Source organism: Tauraco erythrolophus, chromosome 6, assembly GCF_009769465.1.
Source record: "Tauraco erythrolophus isolate bTauEry1 chromosome 6, bTauEry1.pri, whole genome shotgun sequence".
Taxonomy (NCBI): Eukaryota; Metazoa; Chordata; class Aves; order Musophagiformes; family Musophagidae; genus Tauraco; species Tauraco erythrolophus.
Window position 1 is genome coordinate 35759668 of NC_141470.1, and position 27844 is coordinate 35787511.

Consider the following 27844-nt stretch of genomic DNA (forward strand, 5'->3'; position numbering starts at 1 on the left):
AAGAACCCCCATGTTTTGGGGAAATGGCAATAGCAGAAAATAAAAGGAAACAAGAAATGAAGTTCCAGTGACAAGTCAAACCACTAACATTGGACATTTCCAGATAGGATTTTTTTTTAAATGGAGATGCTGTACCCAGTCTGCATCTGTTATTTTAAGAATTCTTGCCTAGCAAGGCTTTAGGGCAAACAGAAGGCAGTGGAAAATACATCCTTCCAAGAACAAGCTTGAATCCTAACTTTTAAAATCTGTTGCATCCTCAAGACCAGTGTCAGGATATTAAGACAGCTTTGTTGCTTGTCTCTGTGTAGTTAAAATGACCAATCTTAAGACTCAAGTTATTAAATACTGCTTTTTTATGTCATTTTTTCCCCCTCAACTTCCTTGCTTCCCATTTATAAATAACAACTATGTCTAACTTAGCAACCTTGACTTAGAGATACCGGTTTATACCTAGGGGATCTTTTTTCACCATAAACCCTCCTCCACACGTTAGAGTTTCTCATGTTTATAACCTGCTTATAAGTTGCGTGGAAACAGATCTTGTTCTCAGTGTGCCCCCAACTGCCTGCTTTCTGCTCTACTGCTACGTTTCTAGACTGACAGTCAATTTTTGTCAGTATTTAGAAACCCCAACCTTCCTCAGAGGATCTTTCAAGTCTAAGTAACTTATGCTGCCATTTCCACTATAAACTAAAAGTCAGAAGAGTTTCTTTTCACTATGGATGATTACACTGCGGACATCTTCCTCTCTAAAAACAGTGCCTAACTGGCCTCTACTTGGAGTATTCTGATTTACAAATGGTATCTTAGAGATGTACTATAAATAGAGGTGAACAGGGACGATGATATTCTGATCATGCAGTTTGTAGTCAGAAGCACCATTTGCCTTCTGTTTTCTTTTTCTCCTGAAATCTCATCTTTAATATGTCAAACACTAAAAAAAGGCTGACATCCCTAAGCTTAATATTGGCATAGCTCCAATACTACCTACAACTTTTAATGCTTCCTTTTAATCTCAATGAACAAGGACAGTACAGAAAAAAATTACATTTTGATAAAGGCATAAAACAAACAAAAAGAATAGTTTCAAGTATTCAGATATGACACCTTTTCTTTACCCTCCTCTGATAAAAAGCTGTACACATCTTGAGATGATTATGTTTGAGTCTCTCTATACTTCAAGATCTTACAATACAAATACAATATTGATTTTGCAAACGATACTATGATACAGTTCTCCTTGTATTTACTTTGGTGACTCCAGAGTAACCAGATACTACATATTGTCTCATCCTCTTCAGGCAAGTAACTGTTGGTTTGTTGTTTTTTCATCCTATCCAAAATATCCATCAATCACTGCTTCTAAAACTTTATCCCAAATCACCTTTTTCAGAACAAAAAACTCTCTCTGTAACAAAGTGACTGAGAGAATTCCAGTCTCCATTGAACTGCATGTGAAGTACTAATTTTTGCCTGTGAGAAAATAAAATTTAAGTACAATTTCAGTGAGGACATTAATCAGAAAAGGAAGCTGAAAATAAAGAGAAAAGATGATTACAGGCATTTAATTTAAATGAGAATTATTCCTTAATCATCACCTTTACAGAAAATACAAATGCCATAAAACAATCTGTATGTAAACCTGTCTAGAACTCTAAGTTTCAGCTTGCTAGCTTTCACAGACACAAAATCCCACTGAGAGAATTAAGTTAGTTCAGAGTTACAAATTTTCCTCTCAAGAGGTTTAGCTCTCTAATATGACAGTGGAGTGTGTTGCATTGCTAAAACCAGCCTTAATATTTTCTTTAAACCACTACAATCTGCTGATTTCAGAGAAGACACTAATACATATATACTGCATAAACATAAATACATAAAAAATATAATGGGTATATACTGTTTATTAAGTGAAAGAGTCAGTAGATTATGATTGGTATTTCTATGCATATATGTTAGGTGATATGGGGAACGTCTCATTCTTCTCCCCTACATTTAATAAGTTTTTTCCTTTTAAAATTAAATTTAAGCAATCTAAGTCTCTACTCAAGGCAACTTTTAGTTAACCCTGCTAAAGAGTTTGATAAACCCATGAGACATTTTTGCATTTCCTGAAGCCTGAAAATCTGCAATAAAGAAGGGCAGGAATATTATTGCATTTTGGATAGATCAGGGTTTTTTTTTAACCTTTCATGAAGTTACACTCTGAGCATTTATGATGTCTCCCCCTTAAAATTTTTCAACTAATTTTCCAGTTTCAAACAAATTTAATAGAGGGTAAAAGTCTCAAAACTCTAAATGGAGTACAACAAACTCGTAAGTTCAGTGAAAATAGTTTCTGATTGCACTAGGTGGAGCGAGAAACCTGTTTTAAGATGCTGACTGAGAAAGAAAGGAATGAGAAATGAATGAAGTGACAGAGGAAGACACCACCATCTATGACAATCAGTCATTGCTTCTACTATTTTTATCTGATATAACCTTTTCCAGAAGTATTTTTATATTGGCTTAAACATTTGTGTTTTCAGATTAGAGAACTAAGTGTTAACAAGAAGGGGAAAAAGGAAAAGATATGAGCTCTTTATTCTCTTTTGTCCAGGGCTGGAACAGAGATTGATAGTGCTGGTGAGATACAAAGAAAACAAGCTGTAGATGGTAATTACTATGATTGTTATAAAAGAGCAAAAATGTCTCAAAAACATAGAGAAAGGGTAGAATAAAAAAAATAAACAAATTTCTGAAAAACTAGCTAGTTCCTGCTCTAAGTTTGAAGATCTGATTTGGATTATACAATGCATAAAAAAATAGCTCAAGAGTGATTTGCAAAACGGCACAGAAGTTAGGATAACAGCTTAACAGTGTGCTTCAGAGAGGCTGAATTCACTCTTTTACTGACACTGAAGAACGTGGTGTCAATTCTAGTTTAGTAATCCCAGCTCAAAAAATGAAACTATTGGAATAAATGTGTGTGTGTGTGTGTGTGTACAGATATAGAGCTTTATCATCAAGGTGTGTGAACTTCAAAGCCTTCACATTTCCTAAGTGTCATGCCTAAGGGAACAAGAAAGTGCAGCCTCTGGTCATCGAATCTAGTGACATATTTTCCCGATGGCTGACGTGGAATGAACAGGTCAGGGCAGCTCAAATCTCTCTAGGCCAACTGCCTTCTTTAGGTTTCTCTAATCTACAGTTCTGAATACGGGACATTATGTTTCATTCCTAATGATACTGTAGCCATTTTTTTTATCTTGATTCAAGCACAGAATAAAACTTTGGGAGATGGAAAATAAAGTATAGTTAGTATTTTGCTAGGGCCTGAGTTATAACCTCTGAGTTATAATAAACTAAGTTCTTCCCACGATTCATTGAAATAGCTGCCTACTATTCAGTAGAATCCAGTAACTTCAATGAAGTCCACTGTATCCTGACTCGAGTCTTTTCTTTTGTTTTTGAGAAATTCTACTTTTATACAAAAATAGGGGAGAAACTTCAAGTGATGAAAGTAAACTACAAACACCCAGTGCAAAAGCTGCATTATGTTGACAAACAAACTATTGAGAGAAAAAAAGCAAAGCAAGCCAAATGCAGGGGAAAAAGTTACCAAAATTTCATAGCTCTAAAGCAGTAATTTTAGGAGATTATTTTAATTATATTCAGTTATTAAATATATTAGATGATGAAGCCAATGACTGATCAGAAACACGGGCTTTATAGCAACGATTATCTCAGCAGTGAAATGATTCAAACTGACAACGCACACGAACTTTACCTTGTTCAGCCCTGTATCTGAAACAGAATATTTTCTGTAGCATTTTCTCTAAAAGATAGCACTGATGTGTCTTTGTTAGAAGAAAATAAATAACACTGTCTGTTCACACAGTAGACTAGGAGGCAGGCAGTGTATTTTTAGCTACTGTTAGTGCAAAAGCCTCTTGGAAGCGTCTCTTACCGGTTCTCCTGCACTGCCTGCTGCGTGATGGCAATAACTGATGAGACCAGGGATGGGCTGTTCACCTTTTGCCATGATAACAGCTGAACTGGTGTGGGATGGATGCTTCTAATGCACAACACATAACAGCTATGAATACAGTGACAGGAAACAAGAAACTGTACAAGCAAATGACTGAAAGTGAATGAGGTGAAAACAAGTGTGACACTGAAATGCCAAACTCATGTGAACACAGCCAGTTTAGATCTCTGGTATTTTCTGCCTTTAAAAATTGCACATATTATTTATCTTTGCCTATATCAAAAGAAATTAATCAATTTAAAGCTGACATTAATAAAAACTGAAACTTGCATGTGATAATTACCTTAATTCATCCCTGTAAAGATATACGTAATGAGGATTTTCTGTACATGAGGAGATGATCTCCAGCTGCAGCTGTCTTAGAAATATCAAGATGTCTCAGACCTGAATTCATATTTCTGGAGTTAGAATGTTGCTGCTTTGGTTTAGAAATTGTTTAATATAATTTTGAGTTACTTAGACTTTCAATTCTCATAATAAGAATTAAAAGCACAATTTGTGGAGTAAATATAGAACAGGAACCTTTCCAAACACATAAGAATACCTTGTCTTTCCATCTGAAAACTGAAGACATAAAACTGAGGTAAATATTTATATATTGCTTCAAATAATATGGTATTTCTTTGGAAAACATTTGAAATTTGAACTGAAATAATGTGCAAATATTATCTAATCTTTCCCTTTTGTAGTCTCGAATTCATTATTTTGGTTTGAGTAATATTGATTACTGGTTAAAGCATGGCTATAAAGACAATGCGATAACAATTTTGTGGCAGAATTTCACAACTCTTATGTGGACATGCACACTGAAAGACAGTAGTCTGGATAGCTTATTACTTAACCTGCTACCTACCCATCATACTTTTTATCAATGGTTTTAGAAAATAACATTTTCTTTTCAAAATAGATATTATGGCATGGAAAATTTTGTTGCAATTCCTTAATATGCCACCTACTGGACTTTGCATGTTCAGGCATGTGAGTACTTTGAATTAAAAAAAACTCCACTAAAAATAGTCTGTCACATCAGAATGGTATCTTAAAAATGCACGTTATCATGAAGATAATAAACAATGTATCTCTCACTGAAATTTGAGATAATCTATGAAACAGGATTCATATACTTTTATGAAGCAGTATTTCTACAAAATGTACCTAAAGTACATCTGTTTGACCACACAGACACCAATGCAGTCTTAACATGCAAATGAATATCAGTGGAAAGGACCTGAGAGAGAAACTAAAGGGTCTCTTAGGGAAACAAGCCAGACTCACCTTAGCTGCAATGGCTGCTGCCGTTATATGTGAAGAAGAACTGTCCTCTGTTGAGGCAACTCCACTATCCTTCTTCTCTTCCTCCTCTTCCTCACACTGTACTCCTTTGTCTTCTGTCTGCTTGTGAGGGCTGGTGGTTGGAGGAGGAGAAAGAGGAGGTGGTGGTGAAGGTAGATCTTCAAGCTCATCGTGTACCTCCTTTACTTTTACAATGGCATCCCGCAAGAGATCAATGGCGTGAGGTAGGGCTGGCAGTATAAACTGAAAGCATTCCTATGCACAACAAGAAGAGAAATGACTATGAAAAGTTGCCTGCAGAAGCAAATAGGGATTTTTCAGATGTAATCTTCAAAGATATTTGGGATTTAGATGTATCTTGTCACCCGATCATAAATAAAACCTTAAATGCCCTCAGAAAGGGTAAAAAATCAAACTCAGAACCAGAACTGGGGACTATACTATACATTTTTGCCTTTCTTCATGCAAATATACTAAGTTCTACAAGGGGGCTACTGTAATTAAGCTAATATTGGATTAAAACTTCAGAAAACAAATGTTAAATTTTCATGAATACATAATACAGAAACCAGTTCACAGCAGTTGGCAGAATGCTACAAAAATGCAGAATAAAAACATTAACTCTATCCCTGCAGGGATATTAGCTCCAAATCATTCATATTATGCTCCTTCACAGTTAGAGAACAATTCATAAGGGTTTCCATAATTATACTTTTACATAATTATATTCTTTTTTATTCATGGACTCATCCTATATATTGGAAGAATGACAAACTACACTGATGTCATTATCATTTTATGAAACTCAGAAAAAATTGTTCATAAATAATCTATTTTTCAAACCTCTCCTTGCTCTATGATCTTAAAACCAATTAGAAAGTTTATTTTATATGGATGAAGAAAGCAAAAACATAGATGCTGTGTAACTGTTCTTGTTCTATAATGGGCATACACACATATAGCTACCTCTACTGCTAAAAATGTCAGTATTTCATCAAACCAAAGAGGAACCTCAGGATGTCACACAGTGTAGCCTCCTGCTCAGATCTGGGCCAATATGAAATTCAGACAGGTTGCTCAGGACTTTGTTCAGTAAAGTCTTGAAAAAATCCAAGAACAGAGGCTTCACAACCCTTTTTGACAACATATTCTAATGCTTAATTACCCTCAAAGTGATTTTTTTTTTCTTTTCTTTTTACCCAGCTGGAAGCTGCCTTCTTCAATTTATGACTATTGTCTCTCATCCTCCAACCCAGGCACCTCAGTAACGAGTTTTCTTCATGTCCATTTAAGCAGACTGTATATAAACATTAAAATATTGGAAAATGATGGCAGAGTCACAAGAATGAATTGCCATGGCAGTGCAGTTAGGGAGCTTCCAAGCTGACAGAGAAAGCTGATATTATACTTCTGTTGTGTTTCATTTTTGGTTTTGTTTCAAGTATAAGGAAGATTTTAAAAAATGTATTCCAACATTTTAGAGTATCCGAAAAATAAATAATGGTAAACATTGTGTAAATAGATATTGTAACAAACATTTTCAATAAATAAAAATGACTATGTAAACAAAATAAAGAGCAAACCACCCAACAGAAATTATACTAGAGTTTATATAAGCAACTTTGTAAGTCAAAAACATGACTCACAAACACTGTATTTCCTCAAAGCTTCTAAGTAAGAACCCACCTTTCAGTTGCTCTTAAAGAGTAATGAAAAGTCAGACTACTTCATAGATTTATAAATTTTTTAAACATTCAGTTGGGCACTCTGAAGCATGGCAGGAGCACCCCCAGCCCCACTCCGCTCCACTGCAGATAAAGGTCAGGGCTTTTAACACGGCAGCCACTGGCTCTTTCACACCCTTCGTTTTGCACCTCTGGTGTCACACCATGGCTGTGGTCATATATGCACTCTGGTCTGGTGCCAACCAGTGCGTACTCCTCGGTGGCGGGAATAAGAAAGGCAGGACCCCTCTGTCAACAGACAGGATCCCTGGTCAATGGGGCGCCTCAGCCCAGAGCGTCTGGACCACAACCCATGGATGACCACAGCTCAAATCCGACCAGGCTATAAAATGGGGCCCCTGCTGGAGACCCTCTTGGGTGTGGTTTTCCTCAGAGTAGCAGGTCTGTGTTCGGAAAGCCTTGGATTCAGAATCCTTTGGGACTGGGATGCCACTCAAGGAAACTTTCCGGGATGGTGTGCCCTCACCCTCCTTCTGAGGAAGGAATTAATTCTGCTGGGTATATCCTTGAATGAGTCCTTGCCCCTACGGGTGCATGATTCTATCTTCTGGGAACCCTTGAGTGAGAGGTTTCCTTCTGTCTGAGTGAGCGCATGCACACTTCGTGGTCATCATTCTCACGTGTTGTTGCGTAGTAATAACATCCCCAACTAGTGTACCGAACCTATAATTTGTTAAATGCTATCGGAGCGTTGCTTTGTTACCCCCATTGTCTTGTTGGTTTCGCCTGTTCAGTTTCAGTTATAAATTAAAACTTGCTTGAATTTATTATCTATGTGGAGTCATTTTGGTGTACCTCCGTGACAGACAACTGGAGTAAACTGGATGACCACAAGATGCTGTACATAATGAAAATATATTAAAACATATTTGTAAACATAATAAAGAATTATAACTTCTAATGTTACTGCAAAAATTAAGAGTTACTGAGCCTCCACAGTATTACTTCAAAAATGGTTTAAAATACTGAACCATACAACAATCATCACTTCAGTAAAAAAGCAGACTTCAAGGAAGTGGTAAAAAAGGACAACAATCTGTGAACTGAAGAATAATCGTGAAAAGGTACATTAATGATTAACTCATTAGAGAAGCATGTTCCCCACTCCCACCACTGAAATAAAGCCTTGTTGGCTTGACTGCTGATGAATAGGCCCCCAGTAAGTACTCTAAAAGCTCATGCTATTTGTAAAACTCATTGTTTTAGGCAATTGTTACTACAATTATGAAAATTGCCATAGATCCAATGATTTCAGTGAGCATCTGGTAATTTCATACTTTGCCCTCTTTCATAACATTAAGTACCTTTTGCAAAGCTAAAAGAAAAGGAAACAGACCAGAGCGACACAAAAATGGAAGTATTCTATAGATCCTGATCTAGTGGTGCATGCTACACAAACGTTCTCTGGAGAAAACTCGTTTGGCATGCATTGTGTCTGTTTTGGAGATGGAGCATTTACACTGCTGCCATTTTCTATTAATATTTTAATATTTCATTAATAAAATAGGTATACTGCTGCAATTTCGAAGCTTTATATAAGTTCCTTATATGATTGCACTAACACAATGGAAGGGAAATTAGCAAGCCATAAAAGAGAAAAAATGAGAGAAATTCCTGGCAACAACCCGTCCTATTTGGTTCTTGATATCCAGCCTGTTATGAAACAATTTTCTCTACTATTAATCTAAAAAATCTTTGCTGAAATCTGATACTTTAAAGATGTTTCATATTAAAATACACTGTGACAGAACAGAGTATCGACATGACAGGAACAAATAAATCATCGGTTTATAAAAACATGCTTGTTTAATGAAATCATATTACTTTTTTTTCTTTTCCAGCAAAATTATGTTTTTTATTACTTACTTTATACTGAACTATTGTTAAAATTCTTATTAACATTTTTTCATTTCTTTTCCTCATCCTCTTTCTACAATTTACCTATCTTCACAACCTGAGTGCCTCAAGGCAAAAAGTGACAATTTTTTCTGTACCTAGACATGCTACTGAACACAACAAAAAGCATTAGAGATTGTAGGCTATTTCACCTCTTTCATAATTCAACAAAAGACGTATAGACTTCTGAAAAAATCTTGTTACTGGTACACCAGTTCTTTAAGATGTGGGGCCCACCGCTATGTTAAATACATGTACATACATATGCCTGCCGACTCACAACTGGAAGACTTTCAGGTAGGTATACTCCATCTAACCATTCTCCAGTGCTTGCTGTATGTTTCAAAGGCTTTTTAATTTCCGTTCAATTACAGAGTAACATAAGATTTCCCTAAAAGACTCTAAGGAATGGTGGAATCATAGAAGGCCTTACTGAGTCCTTGAACTGAAACATGTAGACAATGTATCTGAAAACCTGCAATGACTGCTTAAGATAATAGTATTCAAAACATTTCCTCTTCAACTTTCAGGTGACAGCCTACATAAACATTCTTTATTTGTCTCCAGACATAAGTCTTTCAGTGACTTCGGGGCTGTGCCGCCAAACACACCAGTACTGTCTCGTCTGTGATCGGGTGTGACTGGTTCAGAAGATGTTGACAAACTGCCAGGTACGCATTTGTTAGAGGTCACAGGTAAAGACGTTTTTTAATAAGGCCTCTGCCATAGTCTGAGCCCTGGAGAAACACGTTCTTGGGATTGACAAGGGATCCACCTTAGCAGTTTTATATCAGGTTGTATGGCCCACTATTCAGCTTAGCAGTATTTGTGCGGAGAAGGGTTTTTTTGGATCTATCAGCCAACTACACAGAAAGAGTGAGCACTGGAAAGATCTAGCCTTACTAACAACAACAAAAAATTTCCTCCTGATGTTTCACTGTGTTTCTCTTAGCTCTACAGTCAGAAAGTAAGCATGAATAAAACAAAGCCTAACTTCCCTATCCAAACTGGGTAAAATGCAGGAAGAAAACAAACCGTATAAAGGGTATAAAGTCTGATACCCATATCCAAAAGATTTAAAAAAATCCTCAAACTCTTAAAAATTACGTGCCTTTTTTTTCCCCTCTTGCTGATCAAAATAAGGAATACTCTGCATACTACAGCAAGTTCTACCACACATTAGGCCCTCCTCTTACTTCTGTGTGAAACAGTCCTTTCCTGGCAGCTGCAGAGAACACGGAGATCAGGTACACGCTGACTAGAGAAGAAGGAGGAAGACTACAAGACCATTAGATTCCTCATTAGCCCTACCTGCTACAGTAAGCACTCTTTTGAACCACACATAATGCTGTCCTGGTCACACAATACTTCCAGTCAGATCAGAATTGTATTGTCTCTGACTGAGGGCGATGGTGTGTTCAGTTATATGAATATGCATTTCAATTCATTTCTGTAAAATTGATTGTAGTGGGTACTTGCTACCATTCAGAACAATGGGAGGTACTCATGATGGGTCCTCAGTAACAGATAAGTAAGAACACTTCTTACCTGTGACCCTTTCTTGCTACCTGGCAGATTAATTATGAGAGTTTTCCCTCTGATTCCACACACAGGTCTGAAAAGAAAGAAATCTAGAGTGAAATTCTTGCACGCAACTTTCTCCACTGTAGAAATAAGAACAGAGGATTTAAGATAAATTCTATTATTTATCAGACTTTGTAAACTCCATTTCCAACATCTAAAAATATTTGCTGATCATGTTCTCATAAAACAGCTCAGGAGAAACTGAGCTGAAAAAGCATCAAACAAGGCTGACGGAGTCTAACATTTAGTTGACAGTATGAACACTGGCTAGATTTCCATCTTTTTTAGATCTGAGTAGCTCCCTTAATTCTATTGTTTACTTGCATCCAATACATTCTCTAATGCAGTCCCTATTTGCTCATACACATGGTTCCTTTGTAAAATAATTGATGATGGCAAACACTACTTCCCTTACCAGGTAAAAATACTAAGTCATAGAATCACAGAATCATAGAATCGTTAGGGCTAGAAGGGACCTTCAAAGGTCATCTAGTCCAACCCCCCTGCAAGGAACAGGGATATCTCCAACTAGATCAGGTTGCTCAGGGCCTCATCCAACCGGGCCTTGAACGTCTCCAGGGATGGAGCATCCACCACCTCTCTGGGCAACCTGTTCCAGTGTTCTACAACTCTCATGGTAAAAAATTTTTTCCTAATATCCAACCTGAATCTACCTCCCTCTATTTTAAAACCATTACCCCTTGTCCTATCACAACTGGCCCTCCTGAACAGCCTCTCCCCATCTTTCTTGTAGGCCCCCTTGAGGTACTGGAAGACCGCTATAAGGTCACCCCGGAGCCTCCTCTTCTCCAGGCTGAACAGCCCCAACTCTTTCAGCCTGTCCTCATAGGAAAGGTGCTCCAGCCCTCTTATCATCTTCGTGGCCCTCCTCTGGACCCTCTCCAACTGGTCCATGTCCTTCTTATGTTGGGGACTCCAGAACTGGACGCAATACTCCAAGTGAGGTCTCACGAGGGCAGAGTAGAGGGGAAGAATCACCTCCCTTGACCTGCTGGCCACGCTCCTCTTGATGCAGCCCAGGATGCGGTTGGCCTTCTGGGCCGCAAGAGCACATTGCCGGCTCATATTGAGCTTCTCGTCCACCAGTACTCCCAAGTCCTTCTCCTCAGGGCTGCTCTCGATCCATTCTCCGCCCAGTCTGTATTTGTGCCTGGGATTGCCATGACCCAGATGTAGGACCTTGCACTTGGCCTGGTTAAACTTCATGAGGTTGGTACGGGCCCACCTCTCCAGCCTGTCGAGGTCCCTCTGGATGGCATCCCTCCCTTCCAGCGTGTCGACGGCACCACACAGCTTGGTGTCATCGGCGAACTTGCTGAGGGTGCACTCCATGCCACTGTCCACGTCACCGACAAAGATGTTGAAGAGGGCCGGGCCCAACACGGACCCCTGAGGGACGCCACTCGTGACCGGTCTCCACATGGACATCAAGCCGTTGACCACTACTCTCTGAGTACGGCCATTGAGCCAATTCCTTATCCACCGAGTGGTCCATCCATCAAACCCATGCCTCTCTAGTTTAGAGAGAAGAATGTCGTGCGGGACAGTGTCAAAAGCTTTGCACAAGTCCAGGTAGATGACATCCGTTGGTCGACCCTTGTCCACCGATGTTGTCACCCCATCATAAAAGGCCACCAAGTTGGTCAGGCACGATCTGCCTTTGGTGAAGCCATGTTGGCTGTCACCCACCACCTCCTTGCTCTCCATGTGCCTTAGCATGGTTCCCAGGAGAATCTGCTCCATGACCTTGCCAGGCACAGAGGTGAGGCTGACCGGCCTGTAGTTGCCCGGGTCCTCCTTGTTCCCCTTTTTAAAAATGGGGGTTATGTTCCCTCTCTTCCAGTCATCGGGGACCTCGCCAGACCGCCACGACTTCTCAAATACAATGGCCAGTGGCTTGGCAACTTCATCCGCCAGTTCCTTCAGGACCCGCGGATGGATCTCATCAGGTCCCATGGACTTGTGCACCTTCAAGTTCCTCAGATGTTCCCGAACCTGCTCTTCAAGTACAGTGGGCGGTGGTTCATCCTCACAGTCCCTGCTAGTTCTTTCCACAGCTTGGGTGGTAAGACAAGAGGCTTTATCAGTGAAGACTGAGGCAAAAAATTCATTGAGTACCTCAGCCTTCTCTATGTCGCGGGTGATCAGAGCACCAGTATCCTTCCGGAGGGGGCCTACATTCTCCTTGGACTTCCTTTTGTCCCCTACATACCTATAGAAGCATTTCTTATTGCTTTTTATATCCCTTGCCAAATTCAATTCCTTCAGGGCTTTAGCCTTCCTCACCTGATCCCTGGTCACTCGTACAGCTTCTCTGTATTCATCCCAGGCTATCTGTCTCCGCTTCCACCCTCTGTAGGCTAACCTCTTCATTTTCAGTTGGTCCAGGAGCTCCTTGCTCATCCACGCCGGCCTCCTGGTCTTTTTGCCCGACTTGTTCTTCATCGGGATGCACCTCTGCTGAGCTTGGAGGAGGTGCTCCTTGAATGTGGACCAACTTTCCTGGGCCCCTCGTCCGTCCAGGGCCGCCTCCCACGGCACTTTGCCCATCAAGTCCTTGAAGAGGCCGAAGTCCGCCTTCTTAAAGTCTAGGGTACAGAGTTTGCTGAATGGTTTCCTTGCTGCCCCATGGATCTTGAACTCCACCGTGTCGTGGTCACTGCAGCCAAGGCTGTCCTTAAGTTTCACCTCACCCACCAGTCCCTCCCTGTTGGTGAGCACAAGGTCGAGCATGGCACCCCTCCTTGTCGGCTCCTCTATCACCTGCAGGAGGAAGTTGTCATCCACGCATTCCAGGAACCTCCTGGACTAGTCATGCTCGTTGCATTAATTCAAATATATCTTCCTTTTTTTTTTTTAAAAAAAAAAAGATGCAACATAAGAAAAGCACAGAGAGAAGTAATTCTCAAGTGAAAATTGCACTTATGCAATTCATATCTAATTCTTCCTAACAGTCTTTCCTTTCCTCTCAAAAAAAGATGAAATCAACTACCCAAGTTTATGAAGCCAGTGGTGAAAAAAAAAGGCTGGGATATAAGGATAAGAAAAAAGTAAAAAGATGAAACCAAACTGCAAAGATATGGAGGCTACTGTTGACAGAATTTGTATAGCAATCTCTTTATCAAACAAAAAGGTAAACTCTAAGTGAAGACAGAATAGAAAAGAAAGTAATTTCTTGATAGCGCATTACCAAAAATTTTGAGCCAAAGGATATGGTTTATTGGGTAGCCAACTTCCTCGATTTCTACTTATACAAATAGTTCTCCGTGATTAACATCATTTATTGGTAGCATGGCATTTTCTAGCAGGGTAGCAAGCATTCTAGTGACAGCTGTCATAACGCTCACAATTAAATAGCACAGAGACTGTTTTTGTGCCACAAAATGAACTTCTGATATCACAGTCAATCCAGCCTGAAGAGAAGTCTTATTTTCAACTGGCAATACAAAGATCAAGAGCTTGAGTTAAAGAAATGTGCTTATTTATTCTTATTGAAGGGGTTAAATTTAAACTCAATCCAGCAAATCCCATTTGTGGGATACAGTTCATGACATATTCAAGGAAATAGGAATTAAGAAGTTAAAATGACGTGGAATTGTGTTTGGCAGATAGCTCCTTTAATAATCTTCTTCTTGGCTCTTTCACTCTGTTTTAAATAATTTCGAACATTATAAGCTAAATGACCAGTACAACCAAACAATAATATGACAGGACTAAACCAGCAGCCATTCTCCAGAAAGCTACAAGTTTTGACTGCCAATAATCACATCTAGCGGCCCAAGGCAGAAATGGAGCTGCCAGAAGTTTCTCAAGAGAGCACGCAGATGTAAGTAAAAGTACCCAAGAACCGCACAGCTTGCAAAAAATATTGCGTGCACTCACAAAACAAAAGAGGACAGGAGAACAACAACATAAAGGAGAGGGCCGGAGCACCTCTCCTGTCCAGACAGGCTGAGAGACTTGGGGTTGTTCAGCCTGGAAAAGAGAAGGCTCCAGGGTGATCTTACAGCAGCTTTCCAGTACCTAAAGGGTGCCTACAGGAAAGCTGGAGAGGGACTTTGGACAAGGGCATGTAGTGACAAGACAAGGGGCAACGGCTTTAAATTGAAAGAGGGGAGATTTAGATTAGATATAAGAAAGAAATTTTTCACTCTGAGGGTGGTCAGGCAGTGGAACAGGTTGCCCAGAGAAGTTGTAGATGCCACATCCCTGGAAGTGTCCAAGGCCGGGTTGGATGAGGCTTTGAGCAACTTGGTGTAGTGAAGGGTGACCCTGCCCATGGCAGGGGGTTGGAACTATATGATCTTTGAAGTCCTTTCCAACCCTAACCATTCTATGATTCTATGAAAAACCCACAAAATGTGCACGCGTTCTGGGTAACTTTAGAGATAAATTAATGATATTCCTCCAAATGTAGAATAGCTGAGGGAGATGCTGTGGATCTCATGTTATTCTCAGCTTTGTGATGCAGTGGATAGAAGTTTAAAGATAAAACAAAGAATACAAATAGAAGCAAGGGAGTGGAAAGAAAAATGGGACATGGACAACAGGAAAAAAATGGATGTGAGAGGAAAGAAATACAGGTCTGATACAGAAGTAGCAAAGGAGAACATGATCTCTTTGGGGAAAAAAGCGTGATCTCCCTGGGAAGAAATTATACTGGTAAAAGCAGAACAGATTGCCAGGGAGACAGAGAGTGCTTTCAAAAGTCTCAATAAAGACTGGCACAGCATGGGTAGTCGACAGGTAAGGAACCGGACGAAGAGAAGAGATAATTCTGCAACAGGGACAGTTTTGGAAGGTCACAGAGAAGAAAAGGAAACACTTTCAGGAAACACGTTAAAAGGTCTATATAACACTCTAAGATACTCCCTGCTGGACCTTGAGACTGAATCTGAACTACGAGAGTCTCATTGCCTCTCACTGGACTGTAAGTATCTGTGAACTCAGTCTACAAAACAAATCACCACTTCCTAAAGCTGGCCCCTGGTCAGGAAGACAGTCTATAACTTACAACAAAATTTCAAAAGTTCATGTGATAAAATTCAACATAATTTACCTAACATTTCCAAATCTGCAGGTGATTTAAAGTGTCAGGTTAGTGTTGCATAATGGAACTTCTGCTCTTGTTTTTTTTTTGAAAGTCAAAGAAAACACATACAAAATTGTCCATCAGAATTTCACTTCAAAATGAAGTCAATGAGAGGTAAGCTTAGGACAGGTCACATTTGATGTTAAATACTTTGACAAAATTATGATCTACATTTCTCAAACTGTGTACCTAAAATTAGCGTATGTTCTTGACCTCTCTTAATGAGTGCCTTAGTCCTCCTTGTAAGGGAGGATTACAACACCACCTCAATTGGCAGAATTTTCTAAAAAAAAATATATTAACAATTTGTGTCTTAGAATAACAAATGATGAAAAAAAAAAAAAAGAGTCTGCATTCAGAGAAGATTCTGAATAAAGAGTACCAAAAACGACCTAGGATTATCCATAGGACAAGCTAAACAAAGAAAAGTAAATTTCCTTCTTCCATCTTTAATATTTGCAGAGGAGTTCTAAAAAAAAATGTAATAACAACACACACATGCATTCACACAGAACTGAGATTGCACAAGAAACCATAAGGCTGTAATTTTGTAAATTTTGTGTACTTAACTTTATGATCTGAACAGTGTTACAACAATAATGGACTTTTGCATGCTGATTACTTTTTTGCCTGAAGTAAAGTTTTTCAGTGAGAAATTTTTTAAGGCCTAATATGATTGCACGCAGTGTCTTTGTAATGTTATCTCCCGTCGTTGTCATTGATTACTACTGAAAGTGGCTGTAGTTTAAGGGACATTTTCCTGCTATGTGTTCAGAAGAGTCAGGCTGCAATCCAGCATTTTGGTTCCACTACTGTTACAACATCCTTTCAGCCATCCCGATCACACTACATCCTAAATCAAAGTTGGTAGTGTCATCTAAATCACTATCCTTTTCTTGATCAGAAACAGAACAGCTAAATTAACCTTTCCTCTTCTTTTGGTAGAATTCTGTTATCCTTTCCCTTCAGATAAACACAAACTATGATATAAAAAATTACATCAGACAAAAAAAAACGAAAATGCTTGCTAATTTGGACAGGATCTGAAGGTGTTAACTTGGTAATGTTGCCCTTTCAGATATGTGATACGTGATACAAAAAGTTTCAAAATACCTTCTTGAATTACTCAACCTCTCCTCTAAATGTCCTTTAAAAATGCAAGTATTCAAATATAAAGTTGCAGATTTGAAAGTTCTTTATTTCTTTTATAATTATTTTCTTGTTATACCCTCATTACACAATGAGAAAATAAAAAACCTGTAACACCCATTGTTTCTTAGTTACCTTGATATAATGTGCAAGCACAAACTAACCTAAAAAAGGTATTGACATTACTGTCATAGGTAAAAATGAGGTAAATTGAAGGAATAAAATAAAAATCAACTCCAGAAAGAAATACAGGATAACAAGAGACATCATTGATAAAAAAGAAACACCAATAAGCAGAGAAATAGTTACTAATTATTTAGTAGAAAATACCAGACTCTAGGAGTTAGAGTACTGTATCTGAAGGCATGGGATAAAATATCATATAACTTATTCAGAGAGGTTTTGCTGATACTGGAATAAAAGCAACATCAAAACAGTACATTTGTATTTAGCAAAGTTTTTTTTGTCAAAGTATTCTCATACTTGATGAAAAACACATAGAAGAATTCTTCACTCACCACCGAAATGCCACAGCTTTAGGACAGCTGTTTAACAGCATGCATCAATATTACAAATAACCTGGCACAGAAAATACAGGAGGATACAGTGTCTCATGGAGACAACAAAGGGAATTAAAATGAGAAAATGCAATTAACATTCTTGGAATTTGGCCACTTCTCTGAAGTTAAGACTTCTAGTCTTGATAACAATGGCAATCTTCAGTTGTGTATTGTCATTTCGTGCCAATGTGTATTTCTAAGGAAAGAGTTCACCTCATATTTTGAAGGAAATAGTCTTACCTAGAGAGCATGCCCAGAGGAGTAACATTAAGTGATCCCATCAGCATTGCCAGGGCCATTCCTGGGGCTTCTCGCTCTATTACTTCTTTAGTGGCCTGCAAACAAAGATTAAATAGCAAAGTGAGTGAAGTAGTACAAGGGCAAGAAAAATATGAAACCAGCTAAAATTTGGGTAACAATATCTCCTTTTGTTGCTTCTGCCAAGAGATGTCTTTGTTAAATTCTCAACACTGAAATACGTTAAAGAATTTTCTCTTGGTTGTGTAAAATAGGGAAAGACAAGGGGTTGGGAAGAAGCACTGTTAGCTGTACTGTAAAGACTCCTATAGAAAATGCTGAAAGTCAGGACCCTAAATATATAGGAAATGTTAATCAACATCACATAAATAATAACAACTCCCTCTAACGGAAAGAAAAAAATGTTTGGGAATAAGCAAGGAAAAGACCAAATGCAACTGCCTTCTCTTCCTTATCAATCTCATGTGCATTTTCCCGTTGAGATTTTCCCAGGCATGAGAAGGGTGAATCAGTCTGCGCAGAAGACACAAAAAAAAATTGCAAAGGGAAGCCCATGTAGCAGGCAGGCAGGAAAATACTAAAATGGTAATGATAATGGCCAGAGGCTGAGGCCTTCCCTTTTGATCATGTCAGCAAAACAGCAGTTCCAAACAGGCTGGTAGCTGTTATTCACAAGCGGTCCATATGCAGTGGGCACCAAGAAGCCTGGAAGCAGAGTCTGAAAATTAGTGTCTTTTTAGTCCTTTTTCTACACAGGGAATCAGATGGAAAATTATTTTTCTGAGACGTGCGTCATCTTCTGTCCGTACTTCCTAACACAAATTTTCTCGAACGCACAATCTGTCCGGTCCCCCAGTCTCTAACTTTAGTTAAGACATAACAGCTCAAAGGCAGGTTGCAGTCCTACCCTCTCTTCATTTCCCTCACAGTGGTTGCTGTTTAGTGGATCATCTTGTTTCATGTTGTGAAACAAGATTCTAAGTTATTTGGCACAACTACAATGTTAGCAATGCTCATAAAACTGTGAAATCCATTGTAAAACATCCAGCCAAACTACAATGCTTTGATGGTACAGCTATCAAAACAGAAATAGAAAAGCACATCTTAAATATAAGGACATGCTGAATAAGCTAATTTTTCTGGGCAGTTTGATACAGAAAAAGAATAAAATGGAAGAAAATAAGACAAACTATTTTGTGGGAAATATTAAATTATAAATCACATCCTTGCACTTTTGTAAGCTCCTAGTTTACAAATAGAAAAACAAAGTCATAGAGAAAGAAAATTACAGTATTAACTCAATGGCATCCCTGTGAGAAGGATCCAGGAGTCCTATACTAGCTACAGACCTGAAACACTTGCAGGAAGCAATAAAAAAAACTTAAAAACAAAGAAATCCCTGAACAGTACAGTTATTCAAGTGGTCATATTCTCAAACATTGCCACTAAAATTTAACATGTTTTAAAGGAACATATCAGTATCAGAAGACATCAGACACAGCTACCAAGTAAACCTTCAGATCTTTTATTAATAAACAAACTTGGTATGTGCTCAGTTGTGGGAAGCAGGAACTTTGGTTTATACAAAATCAAGCAATTCAGTAGCTGACACCACAGTCTTATTTCAAGCATAGCATGTTGGATTTAGTATCTGCCATCCTCTACCCAGAAACAGAAACGACATAAATACAACCCAGTATTTCTACACAGAGGAAATGAGAAGCAGCAGGGTAGGAATGATGTAGACAAAACAAACCTCTCCACTGAGGGAGACTGCCTAAAGATATCTGCTGAGGTATTAAATTATTATTAAATTCTTAAGACTATTCATAGACCTGACGATTTTTATAGAATAGAAGAAAAGGCGCTGCAATGGTGAAGCGACACCTTGCTGACACTGAAAAAGTTAGTGAAACATGGAACTCTCCGCATGCATACATAGTCTGAATCTATGCCTTTTATTTCAGCTAATACCATGCTTCAAAGCTATTCAAAACTGGGTTTAAATATAAAATGCATTTTGAGATTTCTTTTTTGCCCTTGAGCATAGTGACACTTTGAAGATATCATTAGTTAAAATTCTAAACAGGCTTCAAAGGTAGTACAAGATGCAAAAGAGTTCCATAAACAATGATCCTGCAGCTCGGGGAGCCCTTCAATGAAATTCAAGTCCATTCTCCAACTTCACAAGAAAAATGACCTTCACAAAATGTCACTGCTAGCAGGCAATGTGATTATTAAAAATGTATAGACTAAGCAACAAAATCTGAAAGGGCAGAAAGTCCAAACAGCAGTACAGCCTTCAACAGAAGTTTCTAAAAATACTGTTTCAAAATATATATGCTTATATGTATTACTGCAGACAGACTTCTACAAACAGGGGAATGCTTCCTGTTTTCATATTTGCAGCCTGACCGGATGGATGTAACCAAAAAAGGCTGCTGCTAAGTAAACAACTTTTACAGTGACATCTGCTCTTGAAATCAGCCACTGGAAAGTCCACTCTCGGGATGTCCTCAAATAACACAACTTAAAACGTGCAGTGTACAGGAACTGAAATCACCATCACGCTGGGAAGCATGCTCTTAATTAGCTATACATATAGAAGTGAAATTAGCAGTGCTGCAGTGGAGATACTTCATGTCTATCTGTAACAACTCTTTGTTTCACCTAACAACGTACTAAAGTGCAGGTGGCCAAGTTTTCTAACAGTTCTTTCAGGTTTGAAGGAAGGGTGGAAGAGAGACGGCAAAACTAGACTTTGATCTGTGCCCAGTTCAGGAGTTAACTGTCTTATAACAGCATCTACCTGCACGCAAACTATTAAAGAATTAGTGACTCAGCACCTTCACACTTTACCAGTACTCTTGCAAGGCTGAATTAAGATTGTTAAACTTTGTGTGCCGTGGACATTTTTTTCTCGGTAGTCTCACCATCAGCCAGCTTTTGCCTGCTGCAGAGGGCCATAGCTTTGGCACAAAATGAATCACAAAACAAGGCTGTTGCCCCTGGCTCTTTTACAACAGCAATGACAACACTACTATGTGAGCAGAAGCAGGAAAAAATGATGAGGAGATTTCATTTAGAAGCTATAGACTGATTTCTCAAACCTGAGGCTGATGACTATACAAAAAGTAGGTGGACAATATGGGAGTAAATTTGTGTAAAATACAAAAATGTCATCAAGGAAGTGTCTCCAGTTTCTCCCACATAAGATGGCAGCACAAAGAAGATAGATGCACACAAGATGGAGGTGGAAGAGAGGGGTTTCCACAGCAGTGGAAGCATTTAAAAGTAAAAGCAAGAGTTCAGGAGAGAGACAGAAAGGCCAGTTTGGAGGCTGCAAAGAAAGAAGAGGTCTGTAGTTTAGATGGGAGAAGGGAACATGGGAAGAAGGAAGCCTAAGTAGAAAGGAAGAATTGCAGAGAGGAACTCCAAGCAGTGGCATTGTCAGAAGAGCAAGGATGAGAGTAGAGTAAGGGCAAGTGAATGAAATGAGTGGGATGAAAATAAGACCGCACAAGGTGGCTTGGATGGACAACACATGAGGGAGAAACTCGGGAGAAGCAAAAAGGAAGACAGCACGTGATGGAAGGGTCAGACTGTGGGGGAACCAGAGAAAGAGACAATGTGACTGCAATAAAACAGTAGTTTCTACTCCAGAGAGGAGAAGTAGAAGCTAACAATTAAATAATTTTTTCATGGAACTATTCAGGACTTATTAACACTGTCTACGAGAGCAGTTCTTCCATTTTATTGCTGTATGAATAAATGCAATTTATTTTAAAACACATTTTTGATTGTTTTCGAAGTGCTTTTTTATTGGAGTTAGGGCATTATGTTCCCAAACCAACTGATATATTTTTAGATATCTTTGACGTAGTTGTGGTTGCTTAACAGATGGCTTGCTGCCAATTGGTTTCACAGAGTTCTCTGCTGCTTCACTGCCTTTCTTTGCTTCCGTATAAATTAAGTTAGTTTAGTTCCTAACCTGTGGAAGATTTCCCAGGCAGCTTCTTGAGGGTATACCCACTGCGGACTGATTTAATTAAAAGACCTAGGACTACTCATCTTGAAATGTTCAGAAACTCCTTATCTTTGTCTTTCAGGTATTAAACATAGCAAAGTTTGACCTCTCAATAGTAAGTAATGATCTGAGACATTTCATATTCTTCAGCAGTTTTGGGATGGTAATATAGTTTTATCTCTTCAACTAAAATGCAAATATGAGACCAAGAAGCCATAATAAATTTGATTAAATTAAGATGACCAAGAGTGTCTCTGTTGAAAACATTATTTCCGTTGAAAAAGTTCAAATCTATGACTCTGTATAGCATGTCATAAAGCTATTTATGCAAATTAATGGACAAATTTGCAGGTAATTTATATTTAACAGAATACAGAACTAGCATAGATAACATTTTATTATCTATTTGAGCTTTCCATTGAAAGCAGAAGTCTTGGAAGGGCCTAACCAAAGAAATATGTACACACCCTCTGCAACAGAGCTCTCAGCCCACAGTCAAACCTCAGAAGACTGGACAAAGCACTACGAAGACAGATCAGTCAAATATCCAATGAAAATGTCAGTCACGTCTGTCAAATAGTTGTGTAAGAAGCGTATACTTTAGGAATAAAAATTACATCTTTCAGCTTGGATATGAGATACCTTCTTCAAGGTTATTCAGTATACCTCTGCTGGAGATAACACGTGCCTGTAATTTCTATTCACAAGTCAGCTATTTCAGCTTATTCTCTACTTCCCTACTCTTAATTTGCAGGGGAGAAAATAGAGCTTACATGGAGCTAGTCTGATTAGAACTTCTCGCCTAAAAATCCCTTATCTATTTCTTCTCTTAATACAATAAGAAATACAGGCTGCAGCAGCTGGTTTCTTTCAATATACTGAAAAGCTTTTGCATAAGGATCAGTTCTGAGTCACTCATTCTCACCATCATGCTGTCTTTCCTTGAATTTTCCTTATCCCCTGCCCTCAGTAACCTCTGTGATGATATTTTGTGTCTTTTTTATGGACAGAAGGCTTGACAGGAGCTGTGCTTTCTGATGTTCTCCAAACTCAAATTTCTTTGGCTAATTGCTTAGTTAATTTGAAAAATGGATAAAACCGATGACATATGCTATTGCTGCAAAGCAACCAAAGTCAAGCAGGTTTGTAAATGTCTCTCAATCTTGTCATCAAAGTTAGCAACTTTCTAACAATATAGTGGCCCTAACACATCATTGGGGTGCTGCAGCCAGCAACACGCCATGCAGTGGTTGTCCTTTCACATGTACGCAACCACGATCGTCATTGACTTCTTGATGTCAAATTACTTGTTGCAGATCCATGTAAGTTGAGAATGGCCTGCATGAGAGGGTAGTCAATAGCTGCTTCTGGACAGGGTGGATCCCAGAAGTAGGTGTTTGCTGTCAATCTAGAGCTTTTGACAGATTCACACCCGCACCAATGAACCTGGCTACAGGTGCCTTAAAAGTAATAGCCTGACAGTCATCGTTTCCTCAACAATAAGCTATTCATGAGTGCTAACGATGTGGGCCTGTAAAAACCCATCAACTGTTTTACAGTCCCAGAGCAGTGGAGAATAACTAACATAAGGCTAAAGTAAGCACCAATCACTATGTTTGGGTTCACAGGACGGACTGGTGGTGGCTAGGCAGACATAAGGCCAATGCTGCCTCTGATATGTGTGTTTGTTCCTCCTCATGAAGTGATCACCCAGGCTTCTATCAATTTTACTGCACACTAAGAAACTCAGCCCAAGTCTGGCAAGTCTCCATTTTGATGTTCCTGTTGGGTCGTTCTGATGTTAAATGCTGCTATGTGTCAGACACACATAGACATGTCCTAAGAGCTCTCCCAGGCTTTTATAGAATTATTTTACATAAAATAAAATAAAACATGTCTAAACATATTAGGGTGGCTTACTCTATCACCTTTCCTTCTTATCAATGGTGAGCTTTGTATATATTCATCCACTAACTTATATGATTACATGCCCTTTTTCCTCTTCTTCTCTCAACTCAAATCTACAAACAGCCAAAGGTGGATGAAACTCTGATTAACATGGCCAACTAAAAATGAACTCTACAAACTGGTGTGTCTGGACACACCAATAATGCATTTCCACTGACAATAATTCTGCAGCACAAGAATGCTCAATTAAGTTTTCTTGCACTCTCAGCGTATTCGCAATGGCTCTACTGCCACCAGGATCCCAAACATCACAGAATGACCCTACAAAATTTATCAGGGTGAGGAACAAACACAGCACTAACTGCTGTTAGATTAGATTGAATATAGACTCTGTTTTTCCCTATATCCCTGATTCCCACTGCTGCAACTTGCCATCTCCAAATTTCCTCGTTCTCTTCACTGGGATCTGTCATACCATTTACTGTAACCTAACGCCTATGGCATGAGACTCAGAGGCTAATTCAATGTCCTTCTTGTTCATAAACCAGTATCAGCGAACGATTCTATCAGTACAATTCTACTGTGGATATGACCATAAAAAGCAACTGCCTGGTGGAGGTACCTCAGATAATACTCAATGACTTATGCATGACCAAGCTGTGAATATATTTAATTTTTAATACTTGGACTCCAAAAATACTTATTTTTGTAAACAAAGAATTACCTAAGTGTATATTAGTTAATAAAGATTTTAGTATTTATTGTAACTTTCCTTACAAGACTTTGTATTCTTCAACTGAAATCAAACTAATCAAAAGATTTACTCCATAACACTCGGTTTCATTTTTACTTACAGTTTGAAAAATATTTTGGGGAAGATGCTTCAGATTTTTATACAAAATAAAGAAGCTGAAAATTTAAATGAATATACCTGAGAAAAATTAAATGAATATACCTGAGAAAGCAACATTGTGGAATTTGTAACTTGTTCCTTCACTTCAGTAGGTTTGTATCTAAGTTTTGAGCTAAACCTGGTTGCATGTGATTCACACGAACTTCAGAGATCAGTGATATGCCTGCCCCATTTGTGTAATGAAATTGGTGCATCTGGGCAACCAAACCATGTGCAGCTTCTAAATATCACTTCTAAAATATATTCTAATATATATTAAGTGTTAATAATAATTTTTTAATACTGATTGCTGAACAAAGTTTTAAGATAGTAAGTGTATATAAAATATTTATGCCATACAAACTCATCTTAATTTTATGGTACTGCCAGCTGCCATATATTGCCATGAAACCAACAGAAAAATTATTTTTTGAAACAGTTAACCAAATAAAGAAAATGCTTACTAAATGTTTTTCTGTACTACAAGGAATGCATTCAGGCTCTATGAAGACGTACGCAGCCCACCAGATGCAGTATTTCACAGCTGTGTAATGGTGTGTGTTAAGCCAGTGTCAAAAGTCAGTATTTGCAAAGGGGGGGAGGTTAGGAGGATCAGCTTCTTAAAACAACAGCTGGAAACAAGCTACTGCACTTGCTTACAAAGAAGGGGCAGGTGCCTACTTCCTTTTTCAGTCCTCTCTTCCGTGCGCAAACTGCTGTGCTTCCCACTTTAACTCCATGTAAGAATGAATCCACTGGTGTTCAATAAAAGTAGTACAGCTGAAGACTTCCTGGTAAAGGCAGGGATATAATTTTGCTATTACAAAAACACTGTTAAAATTTTATCTATTAATCATTATTATTCTTTTAAGTTTTCCTTCAGTTACTTCAAACTGCTTTATATTTAATATAAAATGTAAAAATCTACACTAATCCATCACAAATTCAGCAAAATTCTTTAAAAATGGAAGTAGTAGAACAAAACCTAGGAAGTGGAAAATTTTGTTCTCTGCGAATCACAGAATCATATAGCAGAAATGAAAGAAATGAACATCAATATCTACAATATCTTAATAAGAGTATCAATAAGAATCGTACAATTAATGCAAGTGACAATGCAATGAGCTTTAACAAACAGTATAATAACTAGAGAGCACTGTCATAAAAAAATACCTCGTACAGTGCTTTTGGTTATGTGTACTATCTTCTAGAAGATATAACTATATGAAAGCAGAGTCAGGGTACAGTTAGCTTCATTTCATACAAAACTAGTGTCAAACTTGGATTATTTATACACAGAGGGAAAAAGTATATTAAGCAATCAAGTCTAGAACTGCATAAGAAAAATAAACCTGTCGCTTTTGCTTAGTTGATTAGTATCACAGGAAGAGAATAGATCCTATTCTTTAGAGAATCCTCATCAGTGTCAGTACAAAGAATGAAGCCAGCAGATAGAAATGCACACTGCTTTCTCTTAAGAATTTGCCCAATCTCTTGGGCAATGAAAGAACCAAAATTTACTTGTAATTTCACTTCTCTAAATAAACAATTTTGCAATGTTTTAGCTTCAGTGCATTTGCTATTGAGATTAAGATGTGGAACTCTCTTCTTTTGAGAATGTTGTCTGCTCTTTCCTATCATTTGCTACCTTCTGCCAAGAACAAATATTGCATATGAAATATTTGTACTTCTGAAACTCCAGTCAATCTCTACCACAGGTGAAGTAGCATCTCTAAACATTTTCAGACCTCAAATCATTAATATTGAAAATTAAAAAAAAAAATCCTTCCCAAAATACAGTACAAAGGATGGACTACTGAGTGATTTTTTCAAGAATATACCACAGCAATACAAGAACTACAAAAAGTACTTTACTTTCTCTTTAGATTCCCTTACACAGTATCTGTACTTCCCAAGCAAATGATAAAATATGTCTAATAACAACAGATTTAAAGTACTTCTGCCAGAACCTAAAAACTCATAGAAAGGATTCTTCAGTGAGATCCAGTTCATGTGTTCAGAATCTGAACAGTTGCCGATTTAGGTATACGTGAGTGATGGACTCATTGGAACTGAACAACTGAACAGAATTTGAAAGCCAAAGTGACCTACTGTGCATTCTGTCAAACTATTTCCTATAAAGGATTATTCAGCTCCTGGCACAAATGACTTTTTTTTTTCCTCTAAGATTCTCATGGAAACAATTGGATGAAAAATTTTTTCAAAGAGAAGATGGAAAGTACTTTGCCGAGACTGCTGCAGCACAGAGCACTGAAACAGAAGACAGCGTAATTCCCCATCTACAACAAATGAGGAATATTAACTATATCAAGTTTATATTTTCCTCTAGAATTTGATTTTAGTATTTAATTAATGGTTTATAATACTTAATAATAAAGAGTTAACAATATAACAAAAATCCAGTATAAAATATTTTCCCTTTATTTCACTGTTCCTAAGATCTTTTCTATACACATTTCTGTATCCAAAACTCCAGTTTCTTCCAGTTTCAGAAGACGTTACAGCATCTTTCATGCAATAGCTAAAACCAGTTCAATCATTTATTGACACTCCTCAGCTGTGACCGAGTAATGCTTTCACATTAATGCAACTTCACATTGTATAGTCAAATTCTGTTGGTTTACCTCCTAACTGCCCAACTCTTAACTTCAAAACCCTGAAGTTCTTATAATGTAGGCACCTTTTCATTCTTTATAGATATGGCAACATAGATATATAGGTACCTCTCCTCATATACATTTGTGCTGTGCTTGAACCAGCAGACTGTGTTGTGTAAAAGAATCTTTTTGCTTTTTAATAAAATTCTCTGTGTCCAAACTTTTTCAGCAGATTGATTTTTATACTAGCAGTGTGTAAGTGGATCACTGAGAAAAGTGGTAGCTTTTAACAACTGGTAAGGCAGAAGAGATTCTTAGATAGGCACAGGGAACAAGTTAGTTCTTCCCCTCTGTACTTAAAATGTACACAGGACTGGACTCTTGCAATAAATGCTAAGCAGGTCACTACCACCACAGCAATGGCAGTGATTCAGAGAACAGCAACTACAAACATCATCGCTCTAAGCGGATTAACTTAAGTAAAAAAATCAGACAGCAGTATTTCTATATAATGTATACAGACAATGAAAGACAGTAATTCAGAATAACACAGAAATCATATGCACTTAAGGATAGCTCCCCAATACTACGTGTCTGATTAAACAAGTTAAATAAAAAAAAATCCTAATATAAAAAAAAAAAAAACTAGCAAGGAAAAGAAACAAAGACACAAAATATATCTGGGGAAAATATTAAGCTGTCTTAACAATGTGACAAGCTATTAATTGAGAAAAACCCACAAGTTCCAGCTAGGTTAGTAAATCCATCTTC

General features: G+C 38.1%; 1 protein-coding gene across 12 annotated transcripts in view; it reads right to left on the reverse strand.

Annotated features, from left to right (window-relative positions):
- Positions 1-27844, reverse strand: part of GPHN (gephyrin) — a 321622-nt gene that overhangs the window by 114075 nt on the left and 179703 nt on the right. For 7 of the 12 annotated variants that reach the window (XM_086614073.1, XM_086614070.1, XM_086614071.1 and 4 more), the window contains 3 exons: positions 17611-17705; positions 10513-10579; positions 5306-5578 (listed from right to left, as the gene is read on the reverse strand). In XM_086614073.1, the coding sequence (XP_086470199.1) occupies positions 5306-5578; positions 10513-10579; positions 17611-17705 (435 nt within the window). Of the gene's footprint in view, positions 1-3949; positions 4058-5305; positions 5579-10512; positions 10580-17610; positions 17706-27844 lie in introns of all 12 variants that reach the window. The other 5 variants (XM_086614068.1, XM_086614065.1, XM_086614064.1 and 2 more) reach the window with 1 other exon arrangement.